Source organism: Antechinus flavipes, chromosome 4 (genome assembly GCF_016432865.1).
Source record: "Antechinus flavipes isolate AdamAnt ecotype Samford, QLD, Australia chromosome 4, AdamAnt_v2, whole genome shotgun sequence".
Taxonomy (NCBI): Eukaryota; Metazoa; Chordata; class Mammalia; order Dasyuromorphia; family Dasyuridae; genus Antechinus; species Antechinus flavipes.
The window spans coordinates 139,177,038-139,200,178 of NC_067401.1; the positions used below are offsets into that span (position 1 = coordinate 139,177,038).

General features: G+C 41.7%; 1 protein-coding gene across 3 annotated transcripts in view; it reads left to right on the top strand.

The window, feature by feature from the left end:
- Positions 1-15,662, top strand: part of ITGA3 (integrin subunit alpha 3) — a 35,028-nt gene extending 19,366 nt beyond the window's left edge. For 2 of the 3 annotated variants that reach the window (XM_051994788.1, XM_051994787.1), the window contains 17 exons: positions 462-548; positions 988-1,055; positions 1,466-1,602; positions 2,411-2,560; positions 2,944-3,041; positions 3,218-3,365; positions 3,837-3,905; positions 5,693-5,772; positions 5,902-5,979; positions 6,908-7,010; positions 7,402-7,578; positions 7,852-7,974; positions 10,497-10,610; positions 11,130-11,228; positions 11,832-11,957; positions 12,376-12,524; positions 13,796-15,662. In XM_051994788.1, coding sequence (XP_051850748.1) covers positions 462-548; positions 988-1,055; positions 1,466-1,602; positions 2,411-2,560; positions 2,944-3,041; positions 3,218-3,365; positions 3,837-3,905; positions 5,693-5,772; positions 5,902-5,979; positions 6,908-7,010; positions 7,402-7,578; positions 7,852-7,974; positions 10,497-10,610; positions 11,130-11,228; positions 11,832-11,957; positions 12,376-12,486 — 1,768 coding nt within the window. In that variant the 3' untranslated portion in view covers positions 12,487-12,524; positions 13,796-15,662. The remainder of the gene's footprint in view (positions 1-461; positions 549-987; positions 1,056-1,465; positions 1,603-2,410; positions 2,561-2,943; positions 3,042-3,217; positions 3,366-3,836; positions 3,906-5,692; positions 5,773-5,901; positions 5,980-6,907; positions 7,011-7,401; positions 7,579-7,851; positions 7,975-10,496; positions 10,611-11,129; positions 11,229-11,831; positions 11,958-12,375; positions 12,525-13,795) is intronic. The other variant, XM_051994789.1, reaches the window with a different exon arrangement.
- The last annotated feature ends 7,479 nt before the right edge of the window (positions 15,663-23,141 follow it).

The following is a 23,141-nucleotide window of genomic DNA, read 5'->3' on the forward strand; positions in this document are numbered from 1 at the left end:
GTGCTTTGTAAGCCTTGATGAGCTGTACAAATGCTACCTGTTACTATTAGTTTGCCCTCACGTAATGTACTAAATATCTCCCTTTCTCCTGAGAGGTCACCATTTCTATGGGTATTTAACCTATGTCTGGGATTAGATAATGGAAGTGAGGATGAACCTAGACTGATCTGGGCCATCTCTCTTCTCATCCCCTCCCCAAGACTTCAAAGTGAGTACAACAGGGGACAGACTGATGTGCCATATAACTTTTACAAAGTATGTGCCATCATCTGGATTCAATCTCTTTATCTGTCACCAGGGTTTTGGATTTGATGGGTTTCAAGGTCTAGCTTTAGAGTTCTATGACCAGTGCTCTGAGCTCTTTACAGAGCAGGGATTTGTGGTCTGCCCACACCGTACATTTTCACGACCAAATGATTTTTTTTTTTTTGCAAAGATGCAAATTCCCTTCTTCTCCTTAGAGCCCGTCCAGTTATCAACATCCTCAACAAGACTCTGGCAGTGAAGCCGACCATGCTGGATCCTGCCCGCTGTACTTCCACCTCCTGGTGAGCTACTCTTTCCTGCAAATCCTTTATGAGTCCCTTCTTTCCATGCCCTTCCCCCAAACAGCTTTATCCACTCTTTAAACTTTGCATCTTTCCCTTCCTCCTAGCCACTTTCCCTATAGAATCTAAACTCCTGCAGGGAAGGAACAGTTTTCATTCCATGGGTATCATTTGTACCTAGCAAAGTGCCTTGCAGATAGAAGGTGCTCTCCTTCATTCTCTCCTTTATGAATGAATGAAAAGAGAGATGGGTACCTTAGAGACAGGTGTTGCTGAATTCCCAACTTTACCCAGAACCACCTTCTTTCTATCTCCCCAGTAAGATTCCCCCAACCTTCTTCTCGTGCCTTTCTTTTTTAAACCAGTTTGCAGGGGGGAAGGGGGATCTAGGCATGCTTATTGTCTCCTTCTCTTGACCTCCTTCTGGTGGTCCTTATAGCATTCAGGTCGAGGTATGCTTCGCCTACAACCAAAGTGCAGGGAATCCAAACTACAGACGAAATATCAGTGAGTGTTGTGAAATGAGGGTGGTGAAGGGGATCTGGGCATGGGACTTGGGGATGCAATGCAAAAAAAAAAAAAAAAAAAGCCCTACTGATTTGGAATTCAGTGAGGAATTCAAGACCCATTTCTGCTATTTGCTAGTTTTGTGACCTTGGGTGAGTCACTTTAACTTCTCAGAGTATCAGTTTCCCTGTCTGTAACATGGGTCTAACAAGAGTTGTTAGCCCCAAGTAGGCACTTGTTGGGGTTGTTATGGGGATCAGAGAAGGTAGTTTATGTAAAGTGCTTTATAAAGCAGTTTGGAAACACCAGCTGTGAGCCCTCTCTATGTGTTAGACAAATATAAACTATAATTATTATTCTTACTTTATTGCATGCTCTCTCTGGTTGACCTCCTTGCTGCCTTCTCATAGCCCTGGCATATACCCTGGAGGCAGATCGAGATCGACGCCCACCCCGAGTCCGGTTTGCTAAGAGTCTTTCTTCTACCTACCATGGACTGTTTTCCATGCCTGAAACACACTGCCAAACCCTTGATCTACTTCTGGTGGTGAGGAATGGGTGGGGGTGCATGTTCTTGTGTGTTTCTGTGAAAACAATCCCATCTGAAATGATTTCAAGTAGCTGACACCATTTGAGCCAAGCAGCTGATGATACAAATGGGTAGATGAAGGATCTGGGCTACAGAGAATCTAAGAAAGGGGTGATCTTCATATTAGGGAGCCAATGAGGTCAATAGAGCACTGGGAATTGGAATTGGAAAGAATCAAGTTGAAGTCTGGCCTCAGACACTTATTAGCTGGGTGACCCTGGGCAAGTTTCTTAACCCTGTTTGCCTCCTTTTCCTCAGTTGTAAACTAGGAATAATAACTATACCTACCTCTCAGGGCTTTTGTGAGGACCAAATTGAGATAATATTTATAAAATATTTAAATAATGCCTAGTACATAGTAGGTACTTAGTAAATTCTTGTTTCCTTCCTCTACAAATTCTTGGAATACAGTCAAATGTAATAGGCATGTATTAAGTTCTGATTTAACCATTGTCTACCTCAGTTTCCTCATCTGTAATATAGCATTTACCTCACAGGGTTATTGTGAGGATAAATGAGATCCTCACTTGTAAAGTGCTTTGTAAACCTTAAAAAGTGCCTTGTGTTTACAAGAACTATGATGACAATGCTCCTGACTTAATTCCTTTATATTATATGTCATTATATGCCACTGAAAGGATTCTGGGGTCCAGAGATAGTGTCCTCAAGGGATTATATGTGGAGGTCTCTCTGGAGGAAAGTTCCAGTAGGGAAGGAATTATGGGTGGAGAGGAGTATGATCCTCAGCTTCCCTCCCCTCTCCCAGGACAATATTCGGGACAAGCTCCGCCCCATCTCGATCTTCATGAACTACTCTTTACCAGAAAAGCTTCCTAAGCACCCACGCCTTGGACTCCATTCCCTGGATGCCTTTCCCATCCTTAATGAGGCTCAGCCCAGAGAGAACCAAACAGAGGTCAGTTAAGTAGACATTTGGGAGTATATAAAGAGGGCAAGCATGAGGTAAAGGGCTAAGTAAGGGGAGGGATGGGAAAGCTTGGGGGTCGGGGGGAGGGGTGTAAGTAGCTGAGAGAGAGGTAGGCCTGAGAACGAGGAAGATAATAAAATATACTTCAAGGCTCAGGATCGGGAGCACTCTGCCCTCAAGAGGACCTTCAAGGGCTAAGGATTGGAGACCCTCTGTTGTCTGTCATGTCCTATTGTATATGGATTTGGGGGCAAGGTGACAACATTTCCCTTCTAGGAGAACTATTCCTGACATTGGGATTTGCAGGGATCATCATTTCCTGAAAACCTTTACCGCTTACTGATTTTCCCCTTCTCTCTTCATATCTCCAGATTCAATTCCAGAAGGAATGTGGTACTGACAATAAATGTGATAGTAACTTACAGCTTCAGGCTGCTTTCTTGTCTGAACAACTACAGCCCATCAATAGGTAAGAGACCAGGCTGGGCCCCTGAATAGCCAGTTTAGGAACCAGGGGACCAGACCTATGCCTCATTGTACTGATGGTGCTTGATGGAGAAGAACTGGGTCCCCTGGATTGACCAAAAGGGGGCTGAAGAGTAGGGGCAACTCATTCCCCACCCTTCTTTCTATCTCAACTTCTAGACTTCAGTACAGTAAGGATGTCCGAAAGCTGTTCCTGAACATCAATGTAACCAACATGCCCAGCAGGGACCGAGCTGGAGAGGATGCTCATGAGGCTTTGCTCACCTTAGTTTTGCCTCCAGCCTTACTTTTCTCCTCTGTCCGCCCTGTGAGTCTGCCCATTTTCATGCCCAGTTGCTCATTAGAACCTCCAGAAGTCTGAATAGGAGAGTAGAAGGGATATCATTATCCATGTTCATTTGCATGCTGATTTGAATGCATTGGGATTCATTGTGTACCTCCCCTAGCCCCCAGCTCTATCTCTGTTTAATAAACAATCCCCCTGTTGCTATTTGTAGTTGGGCTGGAAGAACTGGTTGAACATTACCTGAGCTGGCCTAGCATCCTTGCTGCCTTCCCCTCACTTAACCTCCAAGTCTAGAATTTCTTGGGATGGAGATTTCTAAGTCTTCCACTAGGGGAGAAAGCAACAGTTTCCCATTTTGTGTATGGAGAAGGGATGGGAGTCAGTGAATCAGTGGATTCTGCCATTGGAGCATATTTGAGAAAGGCATGGATTAAATTTGACTTAACTTTCCCTATTCTCCAAATCTTTTTCCCATCTCATCCCCATCCCAAGGCTGGAGCCTGTCAGGCTAATGAGACCATCCTATGTGAGCTGGGAAACCCTTTTAAAAGGAACCAGAAGGTGAGTAATTCAGGGAAAGAAACAGAGCCCTACTATAAATCTTATACCCAAACAAAATGATAGGATAGATTGCCGTGGCTTGATCTGTCCTTTTGTTTCCATCTGCCTTTATTTTCTCTTCATCACATCTAAGCTCCCTCAGTCTTCCTGGTATTCCTAGCCTTCTTTGGCTTTTTCCTTCTTGCCTTCTCTCAAGAATTTATTTTTTCTATCTTTTTCTATTTCCTCAATAGGAAGAGATACAAGTGTGAAGAAGGAAACCTGTAGCTACTTGGGATGAGAGTGACAGAGAATGGGCTGGGAAAATTCATTCAGTTCAATAAATGTCTCTCTAGTAAATCTAGGGATGATCTTCCTTATATAGTATCCATGTAGGTGTCAGGTGTATGCCTATTAGTTGACAGCCACAACAATCTTCACAGTCCTCTGATGGCTATCAGCTCACTTCCTTATTTATTCTGAGGCAATCGAAGGGTATGTTCTCATATTTTCTCATAAAGTAATAAAAACTGGGGCAGATAGGCAGCACAGTGGATAGAGTGCCAGCCCTGAAATCAGGAGGACCTGAGTTCAAATCTGACCTCAGATACTTAACACTTCCTAGCTGTGTGACCTTGGCAAGTCACTTAACCCCAAGTGCCTCAGCAAAAAAAAAAAAAAAAAAAAAAAATAGAAACACATAATCTCTCTTTATTAATTAGCTATGATTCCCCATTCCAAATTTTTAAATAAATTAGAGAAACTTTTTCCCAGAAGATTTTATTCCTGTTTTTTTTTCCTTTTCCCTCTCTCACATCTGTATCTGTTTTTTTTCTCTTTCCTTCCCTCCTCTATCCTCATTTCTTTCTCTATTCCAATTTTCTCCTCCTTTTCTTTTATCCCCTTTTTCTTCTGCTTCCCCCTCTTCCCTTCTTCCCCTCTTTATTCTTCTACCTCTCATTTTGTTTCTGTCTCTCTCTTCTTCTCTTTCTCTCTTTTTTGGTCCCTCTATCTTTCTCTCCATCTACCTTTCCAGGTTTAAAAAACATAACATTAATGTTAGGGGCTGTAATTTATTGCCCACTGTAACAAACAATACCAAGACATGTTTAAATATTTCAACAATGTAGCATGCATATGAAAAATCACAGTCCAGCCAACCTTTAAGTAGAAGTTGCAACTGTTGATGACTGTAGTGATACAAATCACTTCTTAAGGATGCAGAATAAAAGTTAAATAGTTCTTTCAAAATGTTGCTTCTCATTCTTTTTTACTGCTAACTTACACAGTCCCTCAAGAAGTGTTCTTTAGTTCTTTCTGCCTGTGTTTCACAGTCTCAATCAGACAGGATTGTTAACTTTGTCCAGATGACAATTAAACAGTAACTCCCCAAGATTCCATTTTCTCTTAAAGATGCAGTAATTGAAGTTTTAACGAGAGAAGCCATTGAAACAGATGTTACTTTAATACATAGTACAGTTGGCATTGTACTAAAGTACAGTGAAAAGATAAGATAAGAGAACAAAGAAGAAATAGTTTCTACTTTAAAAACACAGACGTTGGCTGAGGATGAGGGGCTTAAAGAGAAAGAGGGGGGAGACAGTCAGTGAGAATTGAAATTAGGAGAGGAGGAAAATAAGTTGTGAGGGCAAGAGAGGAGTAAGATTCTCAGAAATAGTAGGAAGAAGGAGAGGAATACTGAACAAATAAACATATTCCCAGTATTATACTTTCTTTACATTGTCTTTGACTATTGGAACAGGAATTCAGAAACCATTAACCTCTCTTATTACATCTTCCCTTCAAAGATGGAGCTGTTTATTGCCTTTGAGGTCATTGGTATCACCCTACAGACTCGGGATATTGAGGCTCAGATGCAGCTTTCCACGTGAGTCAGAGTGGGGTGTGGGCTGGGTGGGTGGGCTAAAGATGCATCTCACTCGGACTTTTCAGCCCCTGTCAAGGTGGGTGAAAAAGCCTTTTCTCTGCCATTCTTTACTGTATTATATCTCCCTAGGTCTAGTCACCAGGATAACCTAAAGCCTGTGACTTTGATGCTGCAAGTGGATTATACACTCCAGGCCTCTCTTGGCATGTAGGTAACTCCTTTTCTTTCTTTCTTTTTTTTAATTTCAGAAATATTTTATTTTTCCAATTACATGTGAAAATGATTTTCAACATTCATTTCTGTAAGATTTTGAGTTTCAATTTTTTTCCCTTCCCTCCTTTACGCACCCCTTCTCAAGACAGCAAGGAATCTGATATAAGGAATGTCATGTACAGTCATTTAAAATATCTTTCCATATTAATCATGTTGTAAAAGAAAAAATCAGAACAAAGGGGAAAAATCATGAGGAACATAAACCAAAAAAAGTGAAAATAGAATTCTTCAATCTATATTCAGTCTCCATAGTTTTCTCTCTGGATATGGATGGGATTTTCTATCCCATGTCTATTGAAATTATCTTATATCACTGTATCAGTGAGAAGAACTAAGTCTGTCTTAGTTAATCATCCCACAATTTTTCTGTTACTATATACAGTTTCCCGTGGTTCTGTTCCCTTTACTCAGCATCAGTTCATGGCTTTTCTGAAATAAGCCTGCTCATCATTTCTTATGGGATAATAATGTTTCCTTATATCCATATGCTACAATTTATTCAGCCATTCCCCAGTTGATGGGTATCCACTCAATTTCTAATTCCTTGCTACCACAAAAAGAGCTGCTATAAACATCTTTGCATAGATAATTCCTTTCCTTGACCCCTGTCTCTTTGTATTCCACAAACCACACCCCTTCCCTTCCCTTGAATCCTTCAGTTGACACAAGCCAACAAATACCTGTCCCTATGTTATTTTCCATCCTGTTTCCTTCATCCTCTATCCTATCTCTTTTGTTCTCTCTACCCCATAGTCTCTCTCCCCTTCCCTATTTTCTCCATGTCCCTCAGTTATAATCTTTATATACCTGCTGTCTATTTCACTCTTAACTCTCCCTAAAGCTCCTATCTGTCCCTGTACAGGGTGAATCACCGACTACAGAGTTACTTTGGGGGAACAGTGATGGGAGAGTCAGGCATGAAAAATGTCACTGATGTGGGGAGCCCTATCACCTTGGAATTCCAGGTATGGAAAGTTCTGGGGTGAGGAGAGGTGTTGGGTCAGACGATGGTGGTAAGAGGGAAGTTGGGCCTTTTGGGAAGAGTTGGAGACACAAAGAAATTAAACAAACAAAAGTTCCTGTTCTCAAAGACCTCAAAGTCTCTAATGGGGGAGACAACATGTAAATAACTATGTACAAACAAGATATAAATGAAATAGATTGAATATTAGTTGAGAGGTTATAGATTAAGAAAGTAGTCATCATAAAAAGCCTGCAAGTGGAATATGATGACACAAGGATGGAAGGGCTAGTAGGAGGGATAGTAATGTCAGATCAGATCTTAGGAGAGAGGAGGTCAATGTGGGGTGGTAACTTTGGCACTAACATACCTCCTGGGGTCTTCTTTGCTCCCAGGTGGGCTCAGTGGATGAGGGGCTGACAGCTTTGGGAACTCTGGTCTTAGGGCTGGAATGGCCCTATGAAGTTAGTAATGGCAAGTGGCTTCTGTATCCCACTGAGATTATCATCCACGGCAATGGAACCTGGCATTGCCAGCCACCTGGGGACCTCATCAATCCTCTCAACCTCACAGTAAGCAAATCTTTCTCATTATCTCTCCTGCCTAGATCACCTGGAGTCTAGATATCACCTCTACCAACTACTAAGGGATAGCTCTGCCTAGGAAAATGAGGCATCTCAATGTTTTGCCTGTTGAGACTTGCCCTCTTCCTTTGTTTTGTCTTAGACTGGTTCTTTTTTCTTCTTTATCCTCTTCTCCCCGGTTTATATGGTCTTTTTTCCTTTCTTTTTTTTCCTTCCTTTCTATATTCCCTTTCTTCCTATCTTTCCTGTTCTTTCCAACAGATTTCTAAGGATGAAGCTTCTTCCCAGAGACGCCGGCGAAGGGAGCTGGATCCTGGAGAGTCACAGGCCCCTCCTCCTATTACCCTGGCCACTTCCAGGAAGGCAGAGTCAGAGACTGTGTTGGTAAGTGTCTGGAAAAAGGGGCTGATGCTTGGTGGATTTGATGTCACTCTAGCTGGAGCTTGTATGCCAACCTAAAGAATGTGATTGGGCCTGGACAGAAATTCAGAACATCATTTTGTTTATAACAGAAAAGGACCTTGGAAATCATCCAGTCTAGCATTTCATTTTAAAAAGAAGGAAAATTATCAAATCAGGTCAATAAACATTTATTATACACCTATTATGTACTAGGCACAATGGTAGGAGCTAGAGATACAAAAAAATTAAAAACAAACAAACAAAAGTCCCTGTTCTCAAAGACCTCACAGTCTTTGTGTAGGGAGAGGGGGAGACAACATGTAAATAACTATGTACAAACAAGATATAAATGAAATAAGTTGAATATAATTATCAGAGAAAAGATGGTAGCATTAAGGGAAATTGGGAAAGGTTTCTTGCAGATGATAGGATTTTAGCTAGAATTAGAAGGAAGCCAGGAAGCAGAGATGTGGAAGGAGAGAATTTATACACATGGGAAGCATCAGAGAAAATGTTTAGAATGCGGAAAAGAGGAGATCATTATTGAACAGATAGAAGAGTGTGTAGAGAGGATTAAGGTATAGAAAGACTGGAAAGGAAGGGAATGGAAAGGTTAAGGTCTTGAAAAGGCAAACAGTGGATTTTTTATTTGAAACAATAATAAGCAACTTGTCTAAGTTCAGAGAGTAGCAGACCTAGATTCAAATATAGTGTTCCATCTACTATTTTCAGAAAGGGGAGAGGCCTTTGAGGTTAAGATTAGGATATCGTGGAGCAGAAAGCCTTTAAAACCATGTTGTTCATTTGAATTTAGGAACCACAGTTAGTAAGTTTCTGAGGCCAAATTTGAATTTAGGATCCATAGCTAGTAAGTATCTGAGACCAGATTTGAATTTGGGAACCATGCCAGAAAAAGATCAGTTGAAGGATCCAAGAATGTTTAGTCTAAGGAAAAGTAGACTTAGAGAGGATCCAATGGTAGCTCTTAAGTATTTAAATTATTAAAGTATTACATAAATTACTTTAAGTATTTAGGTATTTAAGGCGTTTAGGTATTTATGCTATCATGTGGAAAAGGCTTTAGATTCAGTCTGCTTGGATCCAGAGAGTACATTTTAGGACCACAAGGGAATATAGGGAATAATACAGGGAAATGTTAATAAAATAATAATACATGGAAAACTTCTTAAGAATGAGTTATCTAAAAATGAAAAGGACTTCTTAGCAAAGTAATGGAAATAACATTATTCTAATTTAGAAAGAGAAATGTCCAAAGTGACATAGTACCTACCTGAACTCCACCCTTATGCCTTTGAGTATGTTGAAGTAGGTGGAGCAGTGGCTAGCTCTGGAGTCACTAAAACCTAAGTTCAAATACAGCTTCTGACCTGGAGTCACTAAAACCTAAGTTCAAATACAGCTTCCGACCTGGAGTCACTAAAACCTAAGTTCAAATCCAGCTTCTGCCACTTACTAGATGTGTGACTCTGTGCAAGTCACTTTGCCTCTGTCTCAGTTTTCTCATCTGTAAAATGGAAATAATAATAGAACCTACTCTCCCAAAGTCGTTTTGAGGATCAAATGAGATATCTGTAAAGCACTTTACAAACTTCAAAGGGCTATATAACTGTCAGCTATTGTTACTATTATATCTCTGAAATAATTTGATGTAATATAAGAATTTAGAATGAGAGAAAGCTTATGTTAAAAGTCACAATATGTTAACTTTGGATCAACTTTCTTCTCCATATAAAACAAAGTCACTTAATTTTCTTCTAAGCCTGCTTGACTTATTTGACTCACCTCTTAGTTCTTCTGATATAATCTGAGCACCTCCTGTAGGTGATCCATACCCTGGTTCTTTCAAAATGGAGAAAGAAGGACTACCCACGGTTGGGAGAAGACATGCTTATTTTTTGTGCTTGACCTTTCTGTACTTGTGCTAGCCTTTAAACAAGCTTCTGCTCTGAGGCCAGATTTGAATTCAAGAACTACAGCTAGTAAGTGTCTGAGGCTGTATTTAAACTTAGGAACCGTAACTAGTAAGTGCCAGATTTGAACTCAGGAAGATGAGTCTTCCTGATTCCAAGGCTACTGCTCTATCCACTTTGTCACCTAGCTACAAACTAGGGCAAACCCGGGTAAGAATGTTTCGGATAGAGGAACCGGGTTTGATTGGGAGGGGTCAGGGAAAGCTTTGAGGAATGGGGAATGGAGAATAGGGAAAAAGGAAGAGAAGTTTAGTCTATTCAGGTCTCTCCAAGTATGTTGACTTTCATTTTCATCATTTTGTCTCTAGTAAATAGGTGTTTGACACATGTTAGGCACTTAATAAGTGCACATTGAATGAATCAAGGAATGAATATGGGGACATGAGGGTCTGCTTGTCTGGCTAGGGTATCTATGGTTATATAGATGGAATAAGGACCAGCTGGGGAATAGCTATGAAAGGAGGGCTGAGGCACTTGGAGAAGATTCTCTTATTTATTCTCTGCTCAATCCAGTCGTGTGCCAATGGTCGAGCTCGCTGTGTGTGGCTGGAGTGCCCGATTCCTGATGTCTCAGTACCCTCTACCATGACAGTGCAGGCACGAGTGTGGAATAGCACCTTCATCGAGGTTAGTGACCCATTTTAGGAGGGGTAGAGAAGTCTGAGCTCTTTGTGCCATTCCTTTTTCTCAGACATTTTGGGGAAAAGACTGAACTGGCCCAGCCAGGCGTGTCACAGAAGGCCCATCATCGTGGCCTGACACATTTACTTGCCTCCCTCTGAGGGACTGCCACGTGATTGTGGGTACTAATATAGCAAGTATGTATGAACTATGGTTCACATGTATCTGGATAATTTTGTCCATGTGTGTGAGATGGCTTTGATGTTTCTGGATTCAGTCAGTGTGTCTGTGGGGGAGGGGGAACTGACTGGAGAAACTTTGGAGTGAACAGAGGGGTGATTGTTGATCAGGCTGTGAAGACACATCATAGACCTGAGCATATGAGAACCTTTTCTCCTGAATCTGCCCCTGCTGTCGGGCTTTTGTCGATGGTGTCTGGATAGAAGGGTTCTGCTTGGGATGGAGCAGGGAGGGTCGTGAGGAACGATGGCTGTCTCTCTTACTTTGCCCTGCTTTCCCTTGCAGGATTACAGTGATTTTGACAGAGTCAGGGTGGATGGCTGGGCTACCCTTTTCCTCCAAACCAATATCCTGACTATCAATATGGAGAATAAGACGACATGGGTGAGTCACAAATAAGAATAAAAGGGTTTGCTCACTTTCATTAAGGCTTTATTTATATGCCACTTTCCAGAGCTCTCCCATTTCCATGATCTTGGCGATCTGCTGAGAAATGGAGGTATTGTTCTTAATTTATGGATTAAGAAATTGAGACTCAGCAAGGTAAAGGGACTTGCACAAAGCTAGATAGAAACGGTCAGAACAAGAATCTGCCATCCTAACTCCCAATCCAAGTTTCTTCTCCTTACACCATACTCAAAAGGTTAAGAATTATCTTTTAACAGTAAGAAATCTTTTCATTTATGCAGGTAGGTGCGAGGGGCGGGAATTGGGGGTGGGGGAAGAAGGAGACATGAGAGTCTTGTTCATGGAGATTTTATTCTCCACTTGTGGGATCAGAGGGATGAACAGACTGACCTCTGCAGGTCAAACAGGAATTTTCCCTCAGCCTCCAGGCTCCCCCTTCAGGGAGACAGCCAAATTGCAGAGCCCCGTGGCTGGCGTCTAGGGAAGAAAGGATTTGGGGGTGGGGGTGGGGGTGCGGTAAGGAGTCCTGCTGAATGGTCCTTCTGTCTTCCTCCATCCCTGCCTACTCATCCACTCCAGTTTTCTGTGGACATTGACTCAGAACTGACAGAGGAGATTCCTACAGAGATTGAGCTCTGGCTGGTCCTGGTGTCTGTGGGAGCTGGGCTGTTACTGTTGGGGCTCATCATCCTTTTGCTTTGGAAGGTAGGTGGCCCCTCCACATCCATCCCCTTCCCCACTCATTCCATCCTTCCAGCCCAGTCCTCAATTCAGCTTCGTTTCCCCACCTTTCTCCCTTTCCCATTCCATCTCTCCCCATCTCCCCACCCTCCCTATTTCTTTCTGGTCCCTGTTGGATATTGCTCCAGTAGCAACAGTGAAGGTAAAAGCTCTGTCAAAGACCATAGTTCAGAGCTGGAGAAGGGACACTAGCCCCAGTCGTCTCCCTGTGACCACAACAGGGTCAGGGTCCTGCTCTTCCAAACCCCTCCTGGCCCAAGAAATGGGACCTAAGTGTCCCATCCTCCAACCGTTGAGTCTTTGCAACTCCCCGAGTCCCCTCAAGTGGGGACATACCCAGGCCTGCCCCCCACCTTTGACTTTGCCTCGCCCTCCCCCACAGTGTGGCTTCTTCAAACGAGCTAGCACTCGAGCCCTGTATGAAGCCAAAGGGCAAAAGGCGGAGATGAAGAGCCAGCCTTCTGAGACGGAGAGGCTGACAGATGACTACTGAGGGGAGACCCATGCCTCCCCACCCCACACACACCCCGGGTAAATTCTTCCATTTAAAACTAACAAAACCGAAATCAAAAGAACCTTTTTCCTCTCAGACTCCTGCAGTCTTTGTGGGACTGAATCTGTCCTGTCTTCTTTTCCTCTGATTCCCTCTTCACATCTCAAATTCTTCCAAGGTGTCTTCAGATTTTTCCCTCTTCGCCTTGGCTCTAGATACCCACTGTGGGAAGAGAAAGTACTTTGATGGCCTAGCATAAGACTGTAAAAATACAAATCAAGGGTTCCTTTTCCCTGTTCTTTTTATCCATCCCACTCTGCCCCCTGTCCCTAAAGGGGTTGGCTTGCTTCCTTCTAAGTTTCATAGCTAGCTATCCAAATCAGAGAAATGGGATCAAGAAGAGGCCATTGGACATGAGAGGCCACAGGAGTTTAAGCTTTTTGGGGCTCCATCTCAACCTGGGCAAAACTTCTAGAGAAGAGACTAGAAAACAATTGACCCTTTCCTAACCACTTTCTTTAGTTCTTAAGCAAATTCTAGGCCCATCTTAGTTCCTTCCCCCAGGCCCAAAGCCAAGTGGGATCCCTGGAGGATGCAAAGAATTATTGGATACATTTTATGCTAGATGATTCTATGCTTTTTAAAGAACTTCCCTGGGGATATATTTTTATTTATATATTTTGGTTTTTTTCCCTTCAGTTGTCTTGCTTGGAATTGTTAGGAATTTTTTCCTTTTTTCCTGACTTACCCCTTCCTTTCTACCTGCAGTACTCCCACCCAAGAACCTCAATTTCCGTTCTTCCATCTCTATTTTTCTTCTGTTCCATTCTGCCTATATTTTTCAATTCCTCTTCCTCTTTATCCAGCAGGTCCCCTGCTAAAAGAAGGTGGATGGAAATAAACAATTTTGGGTTGTGGGAAGGGAGGTCCCTGACTTTCAAGAGACAGTAGAGGGAACTATCTGAAAGGGCTCTGGCAAAGCTGGAACCAAGACCTGAACCATATTTTCTTTGGGGAAAGGGAAGTAGAGAGAAGGGGGAATTCTACTGGGAGACTGGGGAAGGGAAGTCCAAGTTCATACTCCTCTTGGAACATATCTGGGCTGCTAGCATGAAACAGTTAGATAACTGGATGCTAACATTCCTTATTTTTTCACTTCCCTTCTTGGGGATTCTCTCATACTCCTCTTGGAACATATCTGGGCTGCTAGCATGAAACAGTTAGATAACTGGATGCTAACATTCCTTATTTTTTCTCTTCCCTTCTTGGGGATTCTCTGCTTTCTCATTCCCTCCGACAACCTAAACAGTGTGACTTCTTCAAACGGACCCATTATTACCGGATCATGCCAAAGTACCATGCTGTGCGGATACGGGAGGAGGAGAGGTACCCACCCCCAGGGGGCACACTGCCCCCCAAGAAGCACTGGGTCACCAACTGGCAAGATCGGGACCGATACTACTGATATTTTCTTAAGCTTCCATCTGTGCCTAAATTCACTACCCACTCCTCCAAATCCAACCTTTTTTCATTCTATTTATCATAAGTTATGCCTCCTGTTGCCTACAGGAAGCATCACTTGGCCCTTAGCACCTTTGAGTCCAGGATTATTTTCCTCATCTCCACTATGGCCAGGGAAGTGCCTTCTTTTATTTCCTGAACCTATCCCTTATTTTCCAAATTCTCCCCACTTTTTCCTGCCTCCCTTTCTCTCCTCCTCCTTCCTTCCCTCCCTCCCTCTCTCTTTCCATCTTTCTCTTTCTCTCTCTCTCTCCTTCCCTCTCTCTTTCCATCTCTCTCTCTCTTTTTTTTCTCTCTCCCTCTCTCCCCCTCTCTCTCTTCCTTTCCCTTCTTGCTCCCACCCCCATCAACACGTGCACATGCTTGTGCACACAAAAGTACTGATTACTCATTCCTCCCTCCCTAGGCTACGTTTTCTGTCTTTCAGATGAACAGGGACTGTAGACACTTGCTAAGGCCATGTTCACATTACCCGTTGTCCCTACATACAAGTGATCCCATGTAGGTGTTTGAGGGATTTTCTTGCATTACATGTGACCATGCATGGAATGTCCCAAGTCTTTGCTGGTGCCAAAACCTGGATACCCCTCCCCATTCTCTTCCTGCCTTCTCCATAATCTTGCATAACCCCCTGATCCTCCGGGGTCAGGAAGAATGAAAATCCCCAAGTCTTATGGGGGAAAAAATCACTCTTGACCTTCACACTGGACCTACATTGAGCCATAGCCACTGGATTGATTCTCCTTGGGGGGCAATGATGACTGCTCAAGTCGGACCAGAGATGACCCTCATCAAAGGCCACTAGCCATTCACAGAGAGCAAAAGAGAAACTTCTAAGGTGGGAAGTTGACAGGCCTTTGATCAACCAAAAAGGCTTCTTTTATAGCCTTTCTCAAAGGCTTCTGCCATTTACATCCCCTCCACCCTCCGGTGACAGACTGAAACTTCAGAGCATTCAAGAGGGAAGTTAGACTCCAAATCCTTGCCTGACAGTGGTCTCTGTGCAGGATGTAAGATATACAAAGAGATGGCATTGATGTGACCAGATGGGGAGATTTGGAAGAAAGAAGGGGGATTGACAAGATGGGTTGGATATGAGATGGGAATGTCCGTCTCTTCTCCACATCACCTCTCTGCCTCACTAGGGGTAGAAAAAGGGGAAATGGCAGTGATCGTTCCTAGATCCTAGTAGGGCAAATGGGGGAGGAAAACAGATGACTCAATGAATGTAGAGTAGAGCTTGAGGCTTTGGAAATAAGCCCTTGCCCTTCTCCAGCTGGACCTCTCCCTCCACCAATACTCTTCATGACAGCTGCTTCTCCACTTTTCCCTTGTACTTCCTCCCAGCCCCTCACCATGAGGAAGTGGTTTGAGACCACTAGAGAGTATGGCTCCTGGAGGTCAAAGTTTTGATTATCAGTACTAGGGCTAAGACACAAAATACTTCCCAAGGGAAGTTAATGGAAGTTAACAGACTTCTCTTGAGTCTGGCCTCTTGGCTGCTATGGTAAAAAGCTACTGTTTGTTCTTCTCTCTGGGCCCTCTATATCCTTCCCCTTCCATGGTACTGTAGCAGGGGAGCCCCCTCCCCACCCTTGTGCCTTCACTGTATATAGGCTTCTGGTGGCAACCAATAAATTGCTTCTGATTTGTAAGATAGTTTCTCATTCTATTGTCCCACTTGTATCAGGTAACATCTGCTGGTGGGGGATGGAGTCTTGTGCAGGGCCATCATGGTTCTTCCCTTCTGATGGAGAGGGGAAAACTTATCAACCCTTTAAGTTGATGAGGTTGATGAGAGAAATTCCCATTTCTATAATCAGGGAGACCGAAGGCTAATAATTGGGTCTAATCAATGGAAATACATCAGGTAACTTTGATTAATCACCTACTATATCCTGGGAATACAGAGATAAAAATCCTTGCCCTCAAGGATTTTATATTTTTTAGGGAAAAATGCTACATATTTAGTTATACAAGGCAGATTTGAGGGATGGGAAGACACCAGCAAGTGGGAGGGAAAAATGCTTCATGTAGAAAATTGTGTAGGAATAGCATTCTGAGAGAAATGGGGGATTCTAAGAGGTAGTGGCTGGGAAGGAGTGATTTCCAATCATGGGAGGTGATTAGTACAAAGGCAAAAACATGGGAAATGGAGTGTCCAGTGTGAAAAAAGTAGCAAAAAGCCTAATATTTTAGGACACCAAGTGTGGGAAGGGGAATAATGGATGATAATGTATAGGCCAGCTAGATGGTACAGTAAATAGAGCACTGGATTTGAAATCTAACCTCGGACATTTATTAGCTGTATGATGTTGGGTAAGTCATCTACCTCTGTTTGCCTCAGTTTACTCATCTGCCAAATGAGCTAGAGAAGAAAGTGGCAAATTGCTACAGTGCATAGCTTTGCTATGAACACTCTGAGGAGAACTAGACACAATTGAACAACAAGGTTGTCCAAGGGGAAGACTTTGTATTTGATTCTAGAGACAATAGGGAGCCCGTGGAATTCATTGAGTGGAAGAATGGTATGATCAAGTTCTTCATTTTAGGGAAATCACTGTGGCCACAGTAAGGGAGCTAGATTGGAGAAAGGAGAGATTTGAAACAGGGAAGCCAATTAGGAGTCTGGAGGTGATAAATAGGATAATGGCTAGATGAGAAAAAAAAAGCGGTAGATGCAAGAAATTTCATGGAGGTGGAAATAAGATTTGGCAACTAATTACATTTGTGGGATAAGGGACAAGTATGATGCTGAAGCTATGAACCTGAAAAAATGGTGATGGACTATCCAGAAATAGGGATCACCTCCAGAAGGAGTTGGATTTGGTGGGGATAATTTGAGTTTGAGAGGCCTATAGAGGGGCTGCTAAGTGATGCAGTGGGTAAAGTAATAGCCCTGGAGTCAGGAGGACCTGAGTTCAAATCCATTTTTAGATACTATCTGACTCTGGGCAAGTCACTTAACTCTATCTCAAAAAAGAAAGAAAGATCCTTAGCATCTTTCCCATAGATCCAGGTGAAAATATCCAATTAGCTATTGGAAATGCATAACTGGCATTCAACCAACTACCTAAAAAGGTATTTATATCTCTTACTTATCATTCCTTTCCTGTCACTTCTCAATCCTTTGCAATTTGGCTACTGACCTTATCACTTCCATTCTTTCCAAAATCTACCAATGATCTCCCAAGTGCCAAATTGGATGGCCTTTCTCAATCTTTATTCTTGACTCTTTGTATCCCCAGCATAGTGCAGTGCCTGGCACATACTGAGAAATTAATATTGCTTATTGATTGATAAATTGACTTCTTTGCAGCTTTTGATCCTGCTGACATCTTCTCCTGTTGGATATTCTCCCTCTTTGAGTTCTGAAGATATTGTTCCTTTGATTTTTTTTTTCTACCTGTTTGCTTTTTACCAGTCTCTTTTGATGGCTTCCCATCCCCATTACATCTTCTTATTATGTGTTTTCCATTGTTCTTTCCAGAGTTTTTTTCTTTCTTTGCATTCTCTCATATGATGATTTCACAGCTCCCAAAGATTAATTATCAACTTTGCGTAGTTGACTCCTGAATCTTTATATCCATGCAAAAGAACAGATTATAGATAAAGATATTGAGAGTGTTGTTTCTAGGAAAAGGTAAAGTTAAATCAGGGAAGACTTCCTTCAGGGGAGTATTAAGCATTTTGACAGACTGAGTGAATGGCCTTCGTTGGGAAGCTTCTGAGTATTATTGAATGATAGTTTTGGAATTAGAAAGGAGTTTAGAAATTAACTAGTCCAATTAATAGGCAATGGGGGAGGCAAAGAGATAATCTGACCTATTTCTCAACCCCAGTTCTGGAGCCCTTTTTGGATTTTTCTATCAACACAATTAATCAACACCCATTCATTCATCTTGGTGAGTGAATAAAAATAAAGACAGGATTATATAATCTTGAAGCCAAAATGGATCACAAAGGTCAACTAGACCAACCTATCCTAGAACAAGAATCTCTTCTACAACATGTCCAACAAGTGACTATCTAGCTTTCTCTTCAAGATTTTGGACTCATTACTTGCTGATGGAGTCCAATTTTTTTTTTTGAAAGCTCTAATTGTTGCATATCATCCACTCTGAGAGCTGTTCCCCTAACCCTGCACTCAAACTTGTGGGTTAGGTCCTTAGAGAATGGCTGCTATGTTAACTTCTAGAAATGATTCTGTGAATTTGTAATACCATAGCCCCCAAACTCCTAGTTATTGTACTTATAATTAACAATCAGCTAGTAGATAAGTTCTTAATAGTATTTACAAAGATTGTGTAATCAGAACAGTAGTTATATAACATTCTTTCCATAAACCTAGAAAATATTCTTCCACTAATAGCATCCATGGGAATAGTCACATATAGGGAATTCAATGTAGAGCACACTAGTGACCAAGGCAACTCACGATTCCAGTTATTACAGAGCCTAAAAGGCTTCTCTTCATAGAGCCCTTATGCAATAACCCTTGAGCTCAGTGTCTCTGCTGGGCTCCCAGTGTCTGTTCTTCTCTATAACTTGATTCTTGATTGCCAGGACTAGTTCATGTTCTCTCTCTGTGTGTCTCTCTCTTTCTCTCTCTCTTTAAGAATACATTTGCATAGCTTTTTATTTTTCGAAATACATGCAAAGATAATTTTCAACATTCACCTTTGGAAAACCTTGTGTTCTAAATTTTTCTTTCTTTCTTAGATGGTAAACAATCTAATATAGATTAAACATGTGCAGTTCTTCTAAACAAATTTCCATAACTGTCATGCCATGCAAGAAGTAAATAAAATCAAAAGGGAAAAAAAACAAGCAAAGAAACAACAAAAAGTTGAAAATACTATGCTTTGATCCATATTCAGTCTTCCTAGTTCTTTCTCTGGATGCAGATGGCTCTATTGGAATTGCTTTGAATTACCTCATTATTGAAAAGAGCTAAGTCTATCACAGTTGATCATCACATAATCTTGTTGTTACTATGTACAAAGTTCTCTTGGTTCTGCTCACTTCCCTTAGCATCAGTTCACATAAGTGTTTTCAGACTTTTCTGAAATCAACCTTTTCATCATTTCTTATAGAACAATAATGTTCTATTACATTCATGTACTATAACTTATTCAGCCATTACCCAACAGAGGAGCATCCATTCATTTCCAGTTCCTTGCCACTACAAAAAAGCCAGCTCTTTTGAATCCATAATCTTCTCTGTTGCTGGCTTCAAGGAATAGCTGAAGCTGCCTCTTTCCTTGAGTTATTTATTGCCTTCACCCTGGCAAAACCTTGTGTTCCAAATGTTTCTCCCTCCTCTCTCTCCCCTAGACAGCAAACAGTCCCTTATAGGTTAAATGTGCAATTCTTCTAAACATGTCTTCATATTTATCATATTGGACAAGAAAATCAGATCAAAAGGGGAAAAATGAGAAAGAAAAAACAAGCAAACAACAGCAAAAAAAAGGGAAAAATAATGGTAAAAATACTATCTTGTGCCTCACATTCAGTCACCATACTCTTCTCTCTGGATGCAAATAGCTCTCTCCCTAATAAATTATTAGAATTGCCCTGAATCATCTCATTGTTGAAAAAGGCCAAGTCTGTCATAGTTGATTATTACATAATGTTGTTTTTGCTATGCACAATGTTTTCTTCCAACCAACTATTTTGTACAGGTAATTCTTGGACCGGTCCATCACTAAGTCAATGAAACTGACTCCACTGATTCATTTTGAGGTATATACCTTGTAAGGGATCAGTGGTCAAAATCATCCTTAGAGTTTAGTTATCATAGAACTTAAAAATTGGAAGGGGCCTCAGTAGGAATCTAGTCTAATTTGTATTAAAAAAAAAAAGCCCCACCATAACATACTCTTGTTGAAGACTCCAAGAAAAGGAAGCCCATCAACTTTATAGACAGCTCATTCCACTCTTTCTAAAAGTTCTCATTGTTAAGAAGTTGAACTCTTCATTAACATATTATGCTTACATTCTGGACTAGGGGTGAAAGGGCTAGTCAAAGGCCAATTGTCTTACACATAAGATGATGGGGGTTTTTCCCCCTCATATCAATGTTATTTTATTTTTCCAAATAAATGCAAATAATAGTTTTCAACATTCACCTTTAGGAAACCTTGTGTTCCAAATTTTTCTCCTTTCCTTCCTTTTCCCCCACCCCAAGAGAGCAAACATTTGATATAGATTAAACACGTGCATTTCTTTTAAAATACTTCCATATTTTGTCATACTGAACAAAAAAAATTCAGATCAAAAGGAAAAAAAATAAGAAGGGAAAAAACAAGAAAGGGGAAAAAAGCAAGCAAAAAACAACAACAATAAAAGGTGAAAATATTATACATTGATCCACATTCAATCTTCACAGTTCTCTCTCTGGATACAGATGGCACTTTCCATCACAAGTCTATTAGAATTGCCTTAAATTAACTCACTGTTGAAAAAAGCCAAGTCTATCAAAGTTGATCATCACATAATCTTGTTGTTACTTTGTACATTGTTTTCTTGGTTCTGCTCACTTCAATCAGTATTAGTTTATGTCTTTTCAGATTTTTCTGAAATCCTCCTGCTCATCATTTCTTATGGAACAATAATATTCCATTTCCTTCATGTGCCATAACGTGTTTAACCATTCCCCAATTGAGGGGCATCAATTCAATTTCCAGATCCTTGCCACTACAAAAAGGCCTGCTACAAACATTTTTGCACATGTGGTTCCTTTCCCCTCTTTTTTGATCTTTTTATGTCCTCTATCAAAAATTTCCTCTCTTCAACTTCTACTCATTGCTCATAGTTATGCCCTATGGGATCAAACACAACAAATCTGCTACCTCTGATTTATGATAGCCTTTAGAATATTTGAAGAAAACCAACTTGTTCCACCAAATTTTTCTCTTCTCCAAGCTAAAAGTGGTAGTTCCTTTAATGGATCCCTGCATGATTAGTCTCTAGTTCTCTTAATTTTCTGATTTACTTTCTCTGGGCTTACGATATTTTGCCAATGTCTTTCCTTCTTTCCAAAGACTTGGACCCAGGACAATATTTGTCATTCAGGTGTGATCTGAATCAGACAGAAGGACTATAGCCTTTATTCTATATTTTTAATTGTTCACTCGGTTATTTTCGGTCATGTCCAACTCTTCATGACCCCATTTAGGATTTTCTTAAAAACAGATACTGAAATGGTTTGCCATTTCTCTCTCCAGCTCATTTTATAGGTAAGGAAATGGGGCCACAGTTAAGTGACTTGCCCAGCCAGTAAGTGACTGAGATCAGATTTGAGCTCAGAAAGATGAATTGTTCTGACTCTAAATCTGGCACTCTATCCAATGTGATATCTGGCTGCCATATTCTTAATTGTATGCTTCTGTAAGTGAGATTAATTAGATGGAGGCCCATGATCAATATGATGAGCTTACATAATATATGTGAGCCTTTGGAGCATCTGATGAGCACAACCTTATGGAAAACATGGTTTGGTTTTGGTTTGTTTGTTTTTTGCTAAGGCAATTGGGATTAAGTGACTTGTCCAGGGTCATACAGCTAGGAAATGTTCCACCTAGTTGCCCCCCTCATTCAGTTTTTTGAGCTCATGTAGACTACATGTAAATATCTTAAATTTCACATTTTTCCCATTTCAGTCCCTGGCTCTAGCCTATTGAGATAGATTTCAATCTGATTCTCTTGTCTAACAAATCCCTCCCAGCTTGGTACTGTGCAAACATTTGATGAACTTGTTTTGGGAAAGGAACAGTTCCTGTTCAGGAGGGTTAATTTCAATAAGCCTGGAGACTCTGTTGTATTTCTTTTTCCACACAGGGTTTCAGAGTACAGAACTCCTTCCTGGGGAAACTGAGGCTCAGAAAGGGAATAATCACAGAAGTCATCTACTACAGAGTTGGAGTTTGAGCAGTTTGGGAGTTTATCAGGCAGCTAGAGGCTGCAGTGGATAGAGCACTACTTCTGGGGTTCGCAAAACTTGATTTCAAAGATGATTTCTGTGTGACTCTGGGCAAGTCACTTTGCCCAGTTTGCTTCAGTTTCCATTTGTCAAATGAGCCAGAGAAGGAAATGGTAAACCACTTCATGCCCTTGCCAGGATCACAAATGGGGTCACAAAGACCCAGACACAACTAAACAACAACAGACATCTGATAGTTTTATTTTCTGATTAAGAAAAGCCCACATAGGGAGGCCTTGAAACCCAACATTTCCTGTAAGCACTTGAAGCTCCCATTCCCCTCCACTTTAGACTTTTGCTTTTGGGAATGCTGAAGGGAAAACTCCCCGTTACATAATACGCACACATGCCTACATGAGCGCGCGCAGACTTGTGAACACACTACGGGCGCACATGCGCGCTCACACTGTACAAGTACCAAGCTTCCCAGCTGCAGGATCTTCGGAGCTGGGCATCTCCTGAAGGAGCTCATATTCTTATGGGGGAAAGATGATGCATAAAAGAGATACATTGTACATCATCTTGTTGCCTCTAGGAAGAGCCCAGTAAGGCCGGTCTGTGGGAAATTTCACAAGAAGAAACTTCCTTGCTCTCCCTTCTATCTCAGGCGGTGGGGCCTGGCACTTTCCTTATAAGCACCTGCCAACCCCTCCCGACATACCACCTGCGTGATACCACTTGTGACCACTAGGTGGCACCTAATTGCTTTTTCCTTGAAAGAATCAGGGTGACCCTGAGCAGTGAAGCCTGGGGTGGAAAGGAGAACCCACACGTAGAAGAGACTTGGGGGGTGGGAGGGGGGAAGAGAAGGAGAGAGAGAAGGGGAAGGTATAGGTATGCGTGTATATTATGTAATGGGGGAAGGATTCCCTTCGCTACCCTCAAAAACAAAAGCCGAAGGTGGAGGGGCACGGGATCTCCAAGCGTTTAGAGAAAGTTGGAGTTTAAGGCCGCCCGGAGGGGGCTCTTCTTAACCAGAAAATCAAGTATTTGCATAGCATTTTCATCTTTCCGAGTTCCCAAGGGAGCCAAAGATGCCTGAATTAATTATTTTCTACCACTTGCAAGCCTCCTTCCTTGCAAACGTGCGGCTGAGTCACTCTCAGCTTGAAAAACCTCCTCCCTCGGGCCTGGAGGCGTGAGCGCCGAG